General features: G+C 36.6%; 1 protein-coding gene across 1 annotated transcript in view; it reads left to right on the plus strand.

The window, feature by feature from the left end:
• The first annotated feature begins 4,888 nt into the window (after positions 1-4,888).
• Positions 4,889-16,099, plus strand: part of CEP135 (centrosomal protein 135) — a 30,713-nt gene continuing 19,502 nt past the window's right edge. Inside the window, exons 1-11 of the mRNA XM_084204438.1 lie at positions 4,889-5,084; positions 6,288-6,452; positions 7,429-7,619; positions 8,129-8,296; positions 9,698-9,839; positions 10,243-10,327; positions 11,283-11,411; positions 12,567-12,782; positions 13,352-13,417; positions 14,387-14,537; positions 15,490-15,683. Of these exons, the coding sequence (XP_084060564.1) occupies positions 6,340-6,452; positions 7,429-7,619; positions 8,129-8,296; positions 9,698-9,839; positions 10,243-10,327; positions 11,283-11,411; positions 12,567-12,782; positions 13,352-13,417; positions 14,387-14,537; positions 15,490-15,683 (1,455 nt within the window). The 5' untranslated portion in view covers positions 4,889-5,084; positions 6,288-6,339. The remainder of the gene's footprint in view (positions 5,085-6,287; positions 6,453-7,428; positions 7,620-8,128; positions 8,297-9,697; positions 9,840-10,242; positions 10,328-11,282; positions 11,412-12,566; positions 12,783-13,351; positions 13,418-14,386; positions 14,538-15,489; positions 15,684-16,099) is intronic.

Genomic DNA, 16,099 nt, shown 5'->3' on the forward strand with positions numbered 1-16,099 from the left:
GAGTAGAATGTTTTTTGAGATGCAGATGCAAGAATAAAAAAAAAAAACAACCAACCAGTATGACTGTGAGTTTTTCCTTCTGAGTTTTGTAACAAACCTGCTAGATGAAACCTAGATTTCACAGATTGACAGAATTGTGTTGGAAGGAACCTTAAAGATCCTCTAGTTCCAACCGCCTTCCATAGGCAGGGACACCTCCCAGTACACCATGATGCTCAAAACTCCATTCAGCCTGCCCTTGAACACTTCCACGAGTGGGGATTCCACAAGTTCTCTGTGCAACCTGTTCAGCGTCTCACCGCCCTGACAGTGAAGAGCTTTCTCCTACCCAATCTACACCTACTTCCCTTTCACTCAGAATCCTTGGCCCCTTCTCCTGTCGCTACATGCCCATGGAAACCATCCTTCTCCGTCCTTCCTGCAGGCTCTCGGGGCCGGCCTGTGGGCACGGCCGAAGCCGCCAGTCCCTGCTCTCCCGGGGCCAAGGGCCGCAGGAAGCGTTCCGCCCGCCGCGCGAGGGCTGCCGGGCCGGGAAGGGCAGGAGCGGAAGGGCCGGGCGGGCGGGCGGGCGCGTCCCCCCGTTGCTGCGGTGACGGGCCGGAAGCGGCCGCTGCTCCGCGCGCCATTTTCAAAGGATTTCCAGCGCTGGGACATCGCGGCCGCTCCGCAGCGGGCCCGCCTGCCAGCGCCTGCTTTCAGCGGTAAGTGCGGGGGAAAGGCGGCGTAAACCTGTTGGCAAAGCGACCGACCGCCCTTCTGTGGGTACGGATCGGGATTGCTGCAAGGTCTGCAAAGCTGATGAGCAGGCTCGTAATCGAAAGAGTTTTCCTGTGCCGTAGTGGGAACGTCCTGGGTGTGGTGACAGCCTGCCCAGGGAGGACGTGGAGTCTTCCTCTCTGGAGACATTCTGAACCCACCTGGACGCGTTCCTGTCACCGGCTCCAGGTGACCCTGCCTGGCTGGATGATCTCCAGAGCTGCCTTCCAACTCTAATCATTTGGGCATCCCATTACACTTTAGCAAAAGAATCTTTCTTCGGAACAAGTGTTGTCTTTCCATTGGCAAAGTGCTGAGACTTCCCAGCAAGCGTGTTGTATGAATGTCTTAGTCAGAAGCGAAGTCCCAGCGAATCCCCTTGGAAGCAGACTTTCCTAAGGCAAGTGCTGGCTCTTTGGGTGTGTCCTCAACATGATGCTGCAGCAGCTGCTTATCACGGCACAGCCTGAAGCACCGCAGTTGTCAAATATCAGGTCCACTGAGTGCCTTTGGTACCTGGGCGAACAGGTACAGGACAGGAAGAAAAGGGGAAAAAACCTATAACATGTAAGTTTGTTGAATGAAGAATGCAGTTTGGTATTTCCCAAAACTGAGACTGAAACTGCAGTTCACCTTTGTCTTTGGTGTTAATGTTACAGACTCAGCTTGTAAAAATTGTTTCATAGTATATGCACTTGTCCATAGTAATTTCTTTGTGTTCAACTGTTAGCAATGTAGTTTTGTTGTCCACATGGCTCAATGACTGCATTATTTCTTGCATGGCCGACATCCACCTTTGCTCTGCTTTTTCTGCATTTTCTGATTGATGACACAAACATTCAACAGTTCTGAACGTGTACTCTCCATCAATTTTGCTGCGTTGTTCTCTGAATGGAAGGAGGAGGACTTCATTCTGCTAGCCTAATACCTACAAACATTGCTTCTTTCACACAATTTTATGCCAGTTGATTCTCTACTTAAAGCCTAGAGCAGCTGGATATAAGGTTTCACTATTGCCCAACTTTCACATCTAGGTTCAACTGGTGACTTAAACCAGTAGGGAACAGTTCTTAGGTGCTACATATATCTATTACATAAACATTTATATCTTCAAAAGACTCCTCACAGCCATCCAGGCCTGTCATAAAATGAAGCATGTGAATGTTGTCACTTTCAGCAGTCTTCATGAGCAAAGGGGGAACAAAAAATTAGGCTAATTGGCTCTGAATACTCTTCAGCGAGCAACTGAGAGATGTAATCATTTAAACATATTAATAAATCCTGTTTAGCAAATGGCTGATTTAAAGTACTAGAGATGTAATTTCTTAAACATTTCCTGTTTAAGAAATGGCTGAATTAAAGAACTGTTCAATTTTCTTTTTTCTATTTTTCATCAAAAATGGAAATTTGATTTTCTTCACAGCAGCACTAAATTGCAAGAAATATTTAGATGATTAATTATGTGACTGTTTATGCAACTAATGTAGCCTGTCTCATGGGAAATACCAGAGCTGTTAAGAGTGCTTTCCAGTACTTTGCAAACTTACAGACATCTGGTAGGTGTGACATACCTTTCATAAGAGCTCAGTTGTGATTCACAAGGCTATTAAGCTTCCTTAAAGAAAAGCATATTATGGATTGAATGAGTGGGTGCAAATAATGTAGAAAACTTGGATTTACAAAAAGGCTTTCTGAGAAGGTTGTTTACCAAATGCTTTTAAGAAAGCAGGTCTCTGTCAGAAATGGAGAAAAGAAGCTGGTGGTTAAAAGAGAGAGTAGAAAGAGCTACGTTACAGTGAATGTGCAGAAGATTGTTTGCTGTTTAAAACTGATCTGAAATAATGGGTTAAACAGCAAGGTACAAAATCTGCTCCTTTTATAGACATGTTCAGTGCAATCTCAAGGATTGCAGAAGAGTTTCATTGGACTGAGTAATAAAGTGGGAATTAAAGAATAGCATTAATAAAGGCAAAATGATACAATAAAGGCTGTGGTCTCTAAAATGGCAGTAACTGCTCAGAAAGATGTGTCACTGTGAGTGCATTTAATATATGCTTTAGAGCAAACAAAGACCAAGCGCCCTGGTTTCGGCTGGGATAAAGTTAGTTTCCTTCCTAGTAGCCGGTGCAATGTTGTGTTTTGGATTCAGCATAAAAGAATAATGTTGATAACGCTCTGGTGTTGTGGTTGTTGCTAAGTAGTGCTTGCTCCCAGCAGAGGACTTCTCAGTGCCAGTGAGGAGCTGCACGGAAAGCCGTGAGGGAGCATAGCCAGGACAGGTGATCTGAGCTGGCCAAAGGGGTATTCCACACCTTAAAAAAATAAACTGGGGAGTTACCCACAGCGGGGCTGATTGTGGTTCGGGGACACGCTGGGCATCAGTCAGCAAGTGGTGAGCAATTGCTTAATTTTATCGTGCATCTCTCTCGATGCTGCTGCTGCTGCTGCTTCTTCTTCTTCTTCTTATTATTATTATTATATTTTGTTTCAAGTATTAAACTGTTCTTATGGCAATCCACAAGTTTTGCCCTTTTTCCCCCTGATTCTCCTCTCCACCCCTGTTGAAGTGGGGGGAGTAAGCGAGCCAGCTGTGTGGTGCTTGGTTGCAAGCTGGGGTTAAGCTATGACAAACAGAGATCAGTAATGTGAAAGAATGGGTTTAACAGCAGGGGACAAAATTTGCTCATTATGTGTACGTGTTAAGTGCAGTCCAAGGGTGTCAGAAGGATTTCACTGGACTAGTAATGATGCCAGAGTTAAGGAGCAGTGTTAGTAAAGGCAAAGAGATACATGCTGTGGTCTCTGAAGTGGTAGTAACCACTCAGTGAGATGTGTCACAGTGAGTGCATCCAATTGATGCTTTAGAGCAATCAAAAAGGCAAATGATAAGGTAGGAATCAATATGAATGGTGAAGGCTACAGCCAAGTATCTCTGTGGCTGCTCAGAGAGAGGTCTATCAGGTACTCTTATAATTATTTCAGTCCAACTTGAAGCCCTTCAATGCCCTGCATTATAGGCTTATATGAAAAAAATGTATGTAGGAATGAGATGTGACTCATGTTTTTTAGGTTTTTATGCTCTTGCTGTTGCAACTGTCAAAAGACACAGGACATTGTGTCAGACAGGTCTTGGATTCAACTGAATCAGTGCATGTCATATATTGACTTTATATTTCCAGAAAAACAAATTTTCCTCATGCAGAAGTTGCCAGATACTTTTTCATGTCATGGTAAGAATAGTGATATACTGAGTTTAGGGTGTAAGATTTAAATTGTGGTAGTCTGTAATGGCAGAGGTCTGGGATTACTGGCAAATAATTTTTTCCAGAAAGGGTGTGTGACAATTTTTGTCATTGAAGACTTTAATATCTATGTTAAGCTCTCTGAAATAACAACCCCAATTCTTATACTCATTCCAGGACGCCTTTTGGATCTATACTACAGCTATTCATTTCCTGGTCTTATTGTGGATCAGCTGTGACTCTAGGGAATATAAGATAATACTCTTTCTGGATTGATTCCAGTGGTAATAATGAGTTAAATTAAAAATTTCAGTTTTTAGGAAAGAGAGTGAATCAACCAGCAATTTGTCAGTACTTCCCAATATTGGATTATGTTTAGGTTACTATATCTTAAATTCCTATTGCAGGGATTTAGTGTGATTATATATGTACTTCCTAGCCACAGTAACTGGAGTGCTAACATATGTCCATTTATTTTTCTTCGCAGGTACTTCCTGAACAAGCTGTGACAGGGATTTGTTTTTGATATTTCTTCTGTAAAGCTTTCTCAATTCATTTAGTAAAAAAATCTTTGCTCTTTCTAAAACACAAGCTTTTAAACAAATCTGATGAACTATTTTGAGGTAATTTAATCTTTTTAACTGATACAAGTCTTCTTAAGGAGAAGATGAGCTCAGGAGTTACCAATTTTCTTATGTATTAATATAAAACGTATTCCTGAGTCTCAATCTAGAGACAGTAACACAATCACACTTTTCCTGATTTCAACACAGAATCTGCCACTTTAATGTAGAAATACCAAGAACTTGTTACTTTAGTCTTTGGCTTTCAGAGGGGTATGAAGAGCATTTCCTTCACATCAGGACATTGACTCCCTCTGAGTACACTGGTGGAACCAAAGTGCACCTCCGTCTCCTTCAGCCTCCCCAGCATAGTATGTGAGGGATTGTTGGCAATGCCACTGCTTAGTTAATGTCCCAACAACCCTAACCTCTTCAAGCAAGTATTTTTGGTAGTACCCAGGGCAGATGCCGTGCTTGTAAGACTGGTGATTCTCATCTACAGAGCAGTACCCAGCAAACACAGGTCCGTTGCTAGACTTCTTTGTAGCTTTTTAATAAAAGGAGATGAAATCTTAATTTTCCAGCATTAGATATGAGAGAAACATGCACACTTATTATTAATGCACTTTATTATTAATAAATAATTTTGTTTTCCAATACCTGCATGTATTTATTGAATATCTTTTTAAAATCTGGAGGATTGTGATGATAGTTTGGGTGATCTCAGTATTCTGTTCCTTTTATATGAGATGCAAACACCACCAGCATGAATTGGTAGTTTGGCTGCTCAGGTCTTCGCAGCTGATAGGTTAATACTGAAACTTCTGAAGAAAAGTGAGGGAAGATGTTTTACAGAAATAATTACTTTTCAAAAATATTTCTAACTATTGAACAAATGTTTTTACAGATTAAGAAACATAAGCTTTAGTATTTGATTTGTCTTCTCATTCTATGTCTAAATTCAGAAGGACATAATGATGTAAAAGTTCTTCTTCCCTCAGATGTACTCGGGAAAATCAAAATTATCATTTGGATTCAGACATAGTAATGCTGATCCAGTCCCCTTTAGATCTGCTTAGTAATAAAAAGATAACTAATCAGTCAATTGAGAAAATCCCAGCTCTCTGTTCCTTAAACTGTATTTTCCAGAAAGTGATGCAAGTATGACTACAGTACATCAGTATTTTTTATCATTCCTATTTTCTATCATTGAATGTAGATGTTGAAAGTTAATCTGTCTTTAACATTTTATGTATTTTATGCAATTTTAGAAATGGTTGGCATAAGTTATATTAAGTACTGGCTTATGAACTTTGAAAGTAAGATTTAAATATGAAAGGAAAAAGTATTTTCAGAGTAATCTGTAAATTTGTATTGTGTAAGATACAGTGATGACCATGATTCAAAAAAATCAGAATATAATGAGAAAACTAACTGCCAAGGCAAATACTTATTTTTAAAGGAATATCTGAATATGTTTAAAGCTTTTCAGTTGCAATGATCCTGTTTTAATTTACTTAAATTTTAAGGACGTGCTTATGCACGGTATTTCCTACAGAATAAAAAACTTTTTTCATTTTATCGTATGCATATATATATATCGTGTGTGTATATATATATATATATATAAATAAAAGATATTATATATATATAACGTTTTATACTATTTTATCATATATTTTTCCTTCTCTAAAGGACAGATGCTGTAACCAACAATCTTTTGCAGGTGTGCTGTTTTTGTTGACTGTGACAAGAGCAGCTTTGGAGGTGTGTTTGCAATGAGTGCAAATGCAGAGCGAAGGTTTGTTAATCTCAGGAAACGTCTGCATCAGCTGGGCTATCGGCACCCACTGGGGGTGGACAGTTTACCTTTGGTGGAAAAGCTTTTCAGGTATTCAAAGGGGATTCATTTAAAAAATAGTAATCATGTAGTACGCATTGTTTGATTTTTGACATGTATGAAAGAAGATTTAATATGAGGATTATTTTCTAGCAGTGTTATTTTAGCGGTAACATTAAGTTCTGGTGTCTGATGAAGTCAAATGGTTTGCTTAAATTATGGGAACATCCTAAGATTTTGTTTAATTCAGTAGAATTGCTTCTAAGGATCTATGGTATAGGAAAATTCAACTTTTCTAACCTCATAAGAGGGCCAAGAATGTTCGCTATTGATGTGTGCTTAAAAGGACACACTCTCGTAACTGGTTGGATAAAAAATAATCCCTACTGCCTGTTTTGTAACTTAAAACATTCTCATCTCCATTTATTATGGCCTCATTTAGAGAATTTTAAATTTGTTGTTTGTTGTGTCTGCCCTTTTTACAAGACACATAACAGAAAAAAAGGCAAAAATTTTCAGATTTCCTTCTTATTAGATCTGCCAATTTTTGGCTTTGATATTATTAGGAACACAGTAATTTTCATAGCAATCCAGTTACATTTGACCAAACACACAAATGTAGCTGTTCTGGTTCTGTTGCTCTCTCTAATACAGATGTAAGAACATAGGTAGGCAAATACAGAGTCCTCTGTTTTCAACATTAGGTCTCATTCATATATCTGCAGGAAGATTTACTCTCTCCATCACTAGCTTTGATACTTATCCGATGTAAACTCCTGATATGCTTTGTAATATTTTGATTTCATTTTTTTTGTCCAGTTCTTTGCTATTTACTGGTTTTTTTAAAACAGATGGTTCCTATCTTTCAGTTTTTCTTACATGACATGAATGTTTGTTGCCTTTGTTTGAACTAATTTGTTCCCCCTCTTGGGGAAAGTGTTTTGTTTCTCAGGTGATAATAAACATTTGCATCTGCAGTGTGAAGGCTGATAACATTGCTAACACATCTGATGCTCCTTTATCCTAGTGACTTAGTTCATACAACTGAGAGCTTGCGTAAAGCAAAGTTTTCTTCTGGAAAAACTGAGAAAGAGTGCAGCAATTATGATACTATTTTGGAACCTTATAAAACAGAGAATGCTAGACTTACCAGGGAAAATAATGATCTACATTTAGAAATATTAAAACTGAAAGAGAAGTCTGATCGTCATGTTAAAGGTAAGACACAAATGATGATTTTATTTTTTTAATCCTTCCACGCCAAAATAAAATCGTGGCTAAATCCTTCATCTGCAGAATCTTTTATCTGTGCTTTTAAATGAGTGTGAGTGGTCATGGACTTTGGTGCGTTTAATGAATTAAAGTTCATGCTCAGACATTTCTTTTGCAGTCAAAAAGTTGGAAGTTCCTCAGATATTTGTTTCAATAAAATATGAGAATGTTAGAAGTCTTAATGTATATTTTGTACCTTGAAATGGTGTTTTTTAATTGAAAATTAAATACTGCTGTTCAATGGGCCTTCGTTCCACACTGGGTGTTTATTTGTAAAACATGTATAAATATATATTTTTATGTGTTTGTTTGTAAAAGTATGCGCATATGTATGTGTATTTGATAATTTTATACTATGGAAAAAGAATATTGGATTCTCTTTATGCTTATTTTGGTGCTACTTGGAAAAATAATACTGAATGAAAGACATAATATTGCTTTTCTCTCCCTTGAAGATTTGAAAGCTAGCTTAAGGAGGGTTGAACATGAAACAACTGACTTGAAATTTTTGAATAACCAATATATACATAAAATTAAAGTGCTGGAAAAAGAGACTAAAGCCAAGACTGAAAAAATTCAGCAGCTTCAGGAGAAGAATCTGCAAGCGGTGGTGCAAACACCTGGTGCGTGTAAATAATCACAGATATTTCAACTTTGTTCTGGGCTTTTTTGGATCTTCAGAACAATGTATCTTTTCCTCTCGTAAGAGAAGTTACTGTAGTAAAATATCCAGTAGGGTAACATCACCCTTTGAAACTTTGTGCTCTGAATTCTGTCATTTCTCTGTCTGAAGTTTCTTTAGGTCATCACTTGTGTTAGGGACAAATTTGAATGCAAACTTAGATTCAACTGGAGACCTTTAAGTTAAAATGTGACTAGAAAGCACTGTTAATCAAAAGCTATTTCTTTTATTGCTGCACCTAACTAAGAGGCATATTGTTTGTCACTTACATATTTTTGACAGGTAATTGATGTGTAAGTGACAAATTCAGATTTTTGGAACCAAGATCTAAATATAGCAAGATGCCAAATATGTCTACAAGTATTCCAATCTTCTATGAACTTACAATATTTAAAGGGTCTTTTGACTTAAATGAATCTAGATGAAACTTAAAATGTTCTAGATGTTACTTTCAGGTTAATGTCTTTCTCCAGGGTTTCGTTTTCTTAATTTTTTTGAAGCTAAGGAATATAGAATTATTTTATGAAGTTTTGAGACTGTCCTTTTTTTTCCAAGTCATTGAATTATATATGCATTTTTGGCATTTGAGGAAAATCAATACATAGCTAGGAAAAATTAAATTTCCTCTTTATTTTTGCATACCTTTTTGCACTTCATATTATTTTCTTCAAAGATGACACATTAGGCTTTTGTCTATCCTTCTCCATACTTGGCCCTTGGTCCCCAGTCTTCTAGGATTTTTCTATACTACATCATCCAATATTGCATGTTCTTATTTAACCATATGATGAAGAGGAAATATTCTATCTGGGAAAGAGACTGTGTTTTGCTTTTTTCTAAATATGTTATCATTCAGGCTAATAGCATATTCTTCTTGATAAGCAGTAGGATATGATATTCACTGAAATGAATGCAGAGTAGAAGGAATAAAAATACTACCTAGCAATGCAAGGGTTAGTTCAGTTATAAAATAGCTCTTAAATGGGAAAACCAAATGCCTTTTGTGATGTTTTGATTTAGCTGTTTTAGTAAGCTGAATCACTAACAGCTTCAACAAGTTTGGACTATAGAGTATTTGGGATCTTAAACCGTGGGGAAAATTACTTATAAAAGCTTTGTGTGTTACCTTATTATAGTAGTGAACTTTGGCAAAACTGGTACTAACCTGCAAGAATGGTGTTGTCTAGAATATGTGAATTTTACCAGCTTATTGCAGAAGGATAAAATGGTGAAATGTGCCCATTCAGAAGCAGTGGAATAAATAAGAAATTTAATTTTGTATTAAAGAAGATGACTCCCTTGCTTTAACTCCAAGTAATGTGTCCCTGGTTTGGGCTTTTAGGTGGCAGGAGGAAAAGCATTCCCTTCAGGCGGCAGCGCATGCAGATAGACCAGCTCGTGCCCCCATCGGGTGTCAGTGCCTACCCAGTGCCTCAGCCAGAGGACCCTTACATCGCTGACCTGCTCCAGGTGGCTGATAATCGGTGAGCCAGAGGGCTTTTGAGCTTTGAAGTGTAGGTCCTACTCACTGTCCTACTCGTTTTGATTGATAAGTTAAATTAATCTTCTCCCACTTGAGTCTCTCACTGGTGGCAGTAGTTGGTAGATGGTCTCCCTGTCTTTATCTTGACCTGTGAGCTTTTTCTTCTTTTCTCCCCCATCCTGTTGAGGAAAGGAAGAGACCATCTGTGTGGGGGACTGACAGTCAGACACAGTCAATCTGCTACAATATCTCAAACAACAGCTTCTGCATTAATATTTTGCATGAGCAGAACTATTTCTCTGTGAAATATTTAGGTTCAGGAGCAATGAGAAAATGCTAGTATTGAATTGTGTGCATACAGTTCTTTCATGAATTCACATAAAAAATATAGTGCTATATTTCAGAATCCAAGAACTGCAGTCAGAAGTAACAGAGCTACAGGAAAAACTGGAGACATCTGAAAGTGGAATGAAAAATTATAGCAAACAGGTATGTTTATATCATCAGTAGCAGTGGTATTGTTGTTTTATTATTAATGTTAATATTATTGTTATTATTTGGGTGTCATAGCCATGGCAATGGTCTTAAAACCTTCTTGGGAATGCATTGTAGGGCTTGTGAAATCTAATAATTCTAACTTGCTGATGTCGAGCAGTTTCCCTCCTCTGCCTTTGGAGACAGCAGCAATGACAAAATACTTGCCCAGTGGTTTTGCTGATAAACTTTGACTTTTGAAGTTACATTAAATAAGCTAAACTTGACAATCAGAAGTAGAATTTGACTGCATTTTTTAGTGCATGTTAACTTGTCCAAAATAGCAATTTGATCTACATATATCTTAGGATAATTTTTTTACTGCTTGGACTGGTTATATTTTTTAAATTTTTGTGAACAACAGATTTTCTAATGTTTTAATGAGAGTGGATTGATAAGATAGGTACAATCTTTAAGTAATGGAATTACATCAAATGTTCATATGTTATGTCTTTCAAACTCTAGGGATTGGTGGACACAGTCGTCTTTCTTTTTTCTTCACATCTTGGTTTTCCTCTTCCAGTATTTCATTTTTTCCAGTGACTGGAATAGTCACTGAGTTAGCTTACTTAGAAGTTTTTTCCCTAACTTTAAGTGCTAGTCTGAGTTAAGCTGTAGCATTTGTTAACTTCACTTCAAATTCAAATCATTTGGTTTTCTTCATTAATATAATCTAGTAGGAATTGTTTCAGTTTTTCCTTACAAATTGTGTTTGATGAATTTATTTCTCTTTCAAAGATACATTTTTTTCATAAGAACCAAAAATCTGAAAAACAAAAAAAAATATACTAGATAGAAATTGCATTTTTAGTTGTGTGCCTTTTACTGAATGTTATGTGTGTGCTTATTTAAATGAAGGGTCTATTAATGGTGTGTAAGGATATTGGAGCATTTTTTTTGTCCCTCAAAGGTTGAGATAAGAGACAAAGAAATCGAGCGCTTAATGCTGGCATTGGATGGTGGGCGTTCTCATGAGGTTCTCTCTCTGGAATCAAGAACTAAAAGTAATGAGAAGCTTATTTCCCACTTGAATATACAGGTAATTCATTTATTTGAATAACTGTAATTCATTTATTACAGTTGTTTAGTCAAACTGAAAAATGTAGCGATCTGAAAAAACCCCACAAAACTTGTGGCTCTTCAACCACTATAGATATAAAATCAATAGATGGAACTTGCCTTTCTTATTTTGGTTGCAGTGTTTCTTGACTAAAGAAAATTTCATTTCCTGTTTTAATACTCTGTCAGAAAGGTTTTGGTAAAGAATTCAATGAACTCACATCTGTAAATAGTATGTTAATCTGAAACTATTTAGCAAATTTTTGTATGACACACTGTTTTCAGCATGTTTGAAAATCCTTTTATTTAGTTAGAAAGTTATTGCATACATGCCATTTATGCTTTAGAAAATAACAATGGTATATGTAATTATGATAAGGGGTACCCCTGTAGATATTCCCATGAGGGAGTGGGGAATCTTCCTCATGGATTTCAAATGGTCCCCACTTTCACTCCAACACAAACTTGTGAGGAAAGGATAAGCTTAGGATAAAGCTGTTTGTGTTTACTGTGTGTATTAGCATGCATTCAGTAGTGGTCTCTGAATAAGAATGTAAAGATGGGCTGGAGTACAAATCACATAAAGCCCATCTCTGGATCTGTACCATGTCAATTCTCAGGGTTTTTTCACGTAAGTTAGATTTTTCTGTACTAATTGTGCATGATGTACAGTGGCACATTGAAGAGTTTGTTAGCTTAGGTTCAGTGCTGCAAAAATATGGAATGAGCTATGACTTGGAAGCAGGACAGCTGTGCTCAGTGATCCTGTATTAGTAAGTCATGATGAATATAAATTGATTGTACAGGGAGTGAGCCCAGAGCTGCATGAAGCTGGTTTTCCAACATCAAGGCTATTTTCTCAGGCTTGGTCCCAATATACCACTTTTATTTGACAAGAAATGTATGGTTGTCTTTAGACAGCAGTATTCATGACTATGAGAGAGCTCATAACATTGTGTTTCTTTTTCAGGTTGATGAGCATTAAGTTCTAAAAATAGAAAATCTTGGCATTTTTAACATGATTCCACTTTTTTTACTTTGGATATAGAGATACTGTATTTCAAAAGGTTGGGAGGAACTTTTGCTACCTAACTTAAGAAGGCATATTAATATTTTAATGAAAAATGTCTTTCAGGTTGATTATCTTCAGAAAAAGAACAAAGAACTTGAAAATCACATTCAAGATCTCTTGGACACTAAACAAAATGTGACTAGTGAGGTAGTGGATTTAAGCAATAAAAATCAAGAACTGTGTCAAGAACTGAATGAAATAGATCACTTGGCACAGCAGTTGGAAAGACACAAAGAAATAGTGCTTGAGACTGCAGATAAGGAAATAGGAGAAGCAAAGGTAATCACTAATGTGTCACAGAGTGAAGGATCTGCTCCATTTTACTTGGTTTTATATTTTCTAATTGCAATGAAAGGCTTATTGGCTTATGAAAGGAAGATTAAAAGGATTTTTTTTCCAGTTTTCTTAACATTTCATGGAATTTCTCACTTAGAGAGGATTAATCACAACTGTTTTGTATCTTTATTAGGTTGAGATGATTTTAGTTAAGGGACAATCTATCTTTTTTCTTTTATTAACTTAGTAGGATACTAAATAAAATGCTGAGGTACTTAAAGCTATTGCTAGGTAATGCATATTTGCAAGCAGTACATATATTTGGAGGGTTTTTTCCTATGAGGAGTCATGTAGTGATTCATTTAATCATTGTGCTCCCAAAGAGTGTGGGTGTTTATACAACAAATTTTTTGTGCTTTCACTTCATAGGAGCTTTACTGCTTTATTATAAGGAACTAACTATACTTCATTTCTTACCAAAATAGTCTGCTTCCTTATTTTTTTTGTAACAAAGGGATTTTTGTCATTTTGCATATGTAACTCTTAACATATAGGTTAATTTTGGTTGATAGAAAGAAATTGAAAGAAAAGTCAGTGAAATACAGGATCTACAAGAAACAATAACAAGGCTTAAATCAGTAAGTAAAAATATTTTCATTTCTTCTTTGTACCCTTTTTATCATGTTGTCATCCACATAATTGTTTCATTTATTATAAAATAAACCAATTTAACAATTATCAAGAAAACTTCTTTAGTACCCTGGACCTTTGATGTAAAAATTATTAACGAATAAATGAAAGAACTAGAGAAGCTACATCATATTGTTGCAAAAATAAACTGAAAGAAATCAGTAGACAGTATAGTTGACTCTGTCCTTATTGTACAGTCCTTTATTTCTACTGTCTGTAGTCATAATTTCCTGGTGACATAATAATTTTTACCACAAATGAGTTATAACATTCTTGAGGATTTTCATTGTTTTGAAACTGCTTTGTCTCTTAATTGGGATGTGAAAAATTATCCAATACTTGGCTCACTCAGAAGCAAAGCATAGGGCCCAGATGGAAAACATCACTATTATAAATTCTTTGAAGACCAAAATCTTTCTAGCATATATGACAGCTTGTGTATTAGCTGAGTACAGTGTTTTGTTTTAGTTTATCTAGGGAACTTGCAAGTACAAAAATAATTTTCAGGACATCAGATTATAGGAAAGGTGTGCCAAATAACATTTGATTGGCTTCAGAGTTGCATTGACTGAGATGCTGTATTGTAATGTACTTTAACACCAATGCTGTTACCAAATGCACTTAAAATTATTTCTTGCTTTAGTCATTAAATTTTTCCCATGTTTGTATCCCACTATCCTACTGGTTGGTTTTCTTTTCTTGTTACTGCTTGCAAACCATGTAAAAAGTAATGCTTACTTAGACTTAATAAAATAAATACAATGATGGCCTGCAGCACATATTAAAGCATAAAACATCCAGGTCAACCAGAAGTAATTAGTGTTGTATATTAAAAGTTTATCAAAATGTTAAATTTTTTTCCCCCCAAATGTCTCTATTGGCACTTCTAATTTTTGTAATAATACTTGTTACTTCAGGAGTTGTGCTCATGTCATAAGGAGAATGAGAGACTGAATGAAGAACTCTTTGAGAAAACAGATGGAAAAGGGCATCTTGAGCTGTTGTTAAACCAGCTTCAACAAGAGAAGCAAAGGCTGACGGAAAAAACAGAGAATTTAGAAAGAAAAGGTAAATCATTAAACATAGATTCTTGGAAACTACCTTTCTGTAATTTTTGAAATAGAATACCTACCTAGTTAACATACAGTTAATAGTGCTAAAAGATTTTTAATATATATAAATTAAAAGAAGACCGTAGGTCTCCAGTCATAGTTGAAGTGAAAACTTTTGTTATAGAAGGATGTGTTCATTCTGTATGTGAGAACTGAAAGTTGAGCTTTTTAGTGAGATCCCACAGGACATCCTTATCCTAATTCTGTGGCAGTTTCATACAAAGTTTCCAAAACTCTTCAGACTCCATTTCTTGAGAGATTTATCCATCTAGGTTTTGAAAACCTCCAGGGATGAAGATTCCACACTCTCTCTAATGTTCTTCAGTTGTCAGAGTAAAATATTTTTCCCCGTATTACAATTGTTTATAATGGCTTGTAGCAATTAATTGCCACTGTTCCTTATTTACCTACTAAGCACCTGTGAAGAAACTGGTTCCACATTATCTGTAAGTCCCTCGTGGTACTATCAGTCTGCCCTTGGCTCTCCAGCACTTCTCCAGGCCGAATAAACCCAGTTCCCTCAGCTATTCCCCACAGAGCAAGCATTCTGCTCCCTGACCAGCTGGCAGGGCTTGCCTTGGATTTAATTTATCTACATCTTTCTTGTTGTAGAAGGGGAAAACCTTAAAACAGTATTTTAAGTGCAATCTCATGGGTGCTAAATAAAGGGGAATAATCACATCTCTCTGTCAATAGAGCTCAGGGTGCTGTGAGGCCTCTGATGGTCTTGCTACTCATTTGTGTTTAGCCTTCTTTAGCCTTTAGAACTCTTACATCCTGCTTACATCCAGGATTGCTGCCAGGATGGTTGGTGCAAGTTAATCCATCCAAAATGCTGGTGTCTTTGAGGAAATTCATGACTTCCCTATAGAGTTGTTTTTCTTTCTTTTTTTTTTTTTTCCTTCCAGAACGAGAACTTGTCCTAGAAATTGAAAGAATGAGATTGGACTTTGGTATTGCCCTAGGAGACAAATCTCCATCTCGTCTGGATGCATTTGTAAAGACCTTAGAAGATGACAGAGACTACTATAAGCGAGAATTAGACTATCTTCAGAAAATGGTTAAACTGAAGCCTAGCCCAAGCCGCAGGACTGCAGAGAAGGTAAAGTTCTTGCTGTCAAGATAAGTGAAAAAAATACTGTAGAAACATTTAAGAAGACATCAAATATATTTTCAAATTCTGTGGCATTAAAAGACTGTAGTAGTTTTCTAAATTACATTCTTGATGCAAAAAATCAACTGAGAGAAACTCCAATGAACTTGTCTTTTTCTTTCCTTGTCACATTGACAAGGAAAGAAAATGACATTACTGTCATTTCACAGTAACACTGATTACTTATTGATCAGTTTTCGAAATAAATAGAACTAGATAATAATTAGAAAAAGGCTGAGATCTTATTGCTAGCATCTTTGCTTTTTCTTTTTAACAGCTGGTTCTTGTTGCTTAGATTACACCACCATTTCCAGGCTTTTTCTTGTGATTAAAATGATTTTGAATTTATTTTTTTTTGTACTGCT

Source organism: Fringilla coelebs (assembly GCF_963513975.1).
Source record: "Fringilla coelebs genome assembly, chromosome: 4".
In the NCBI taxonomy this organism is placed as follows: Eukaryota; Metazoa; Chordata; class Aves; order Passeriformes; family Fringillidae; genus Fringilla; species Fringilla coelebs.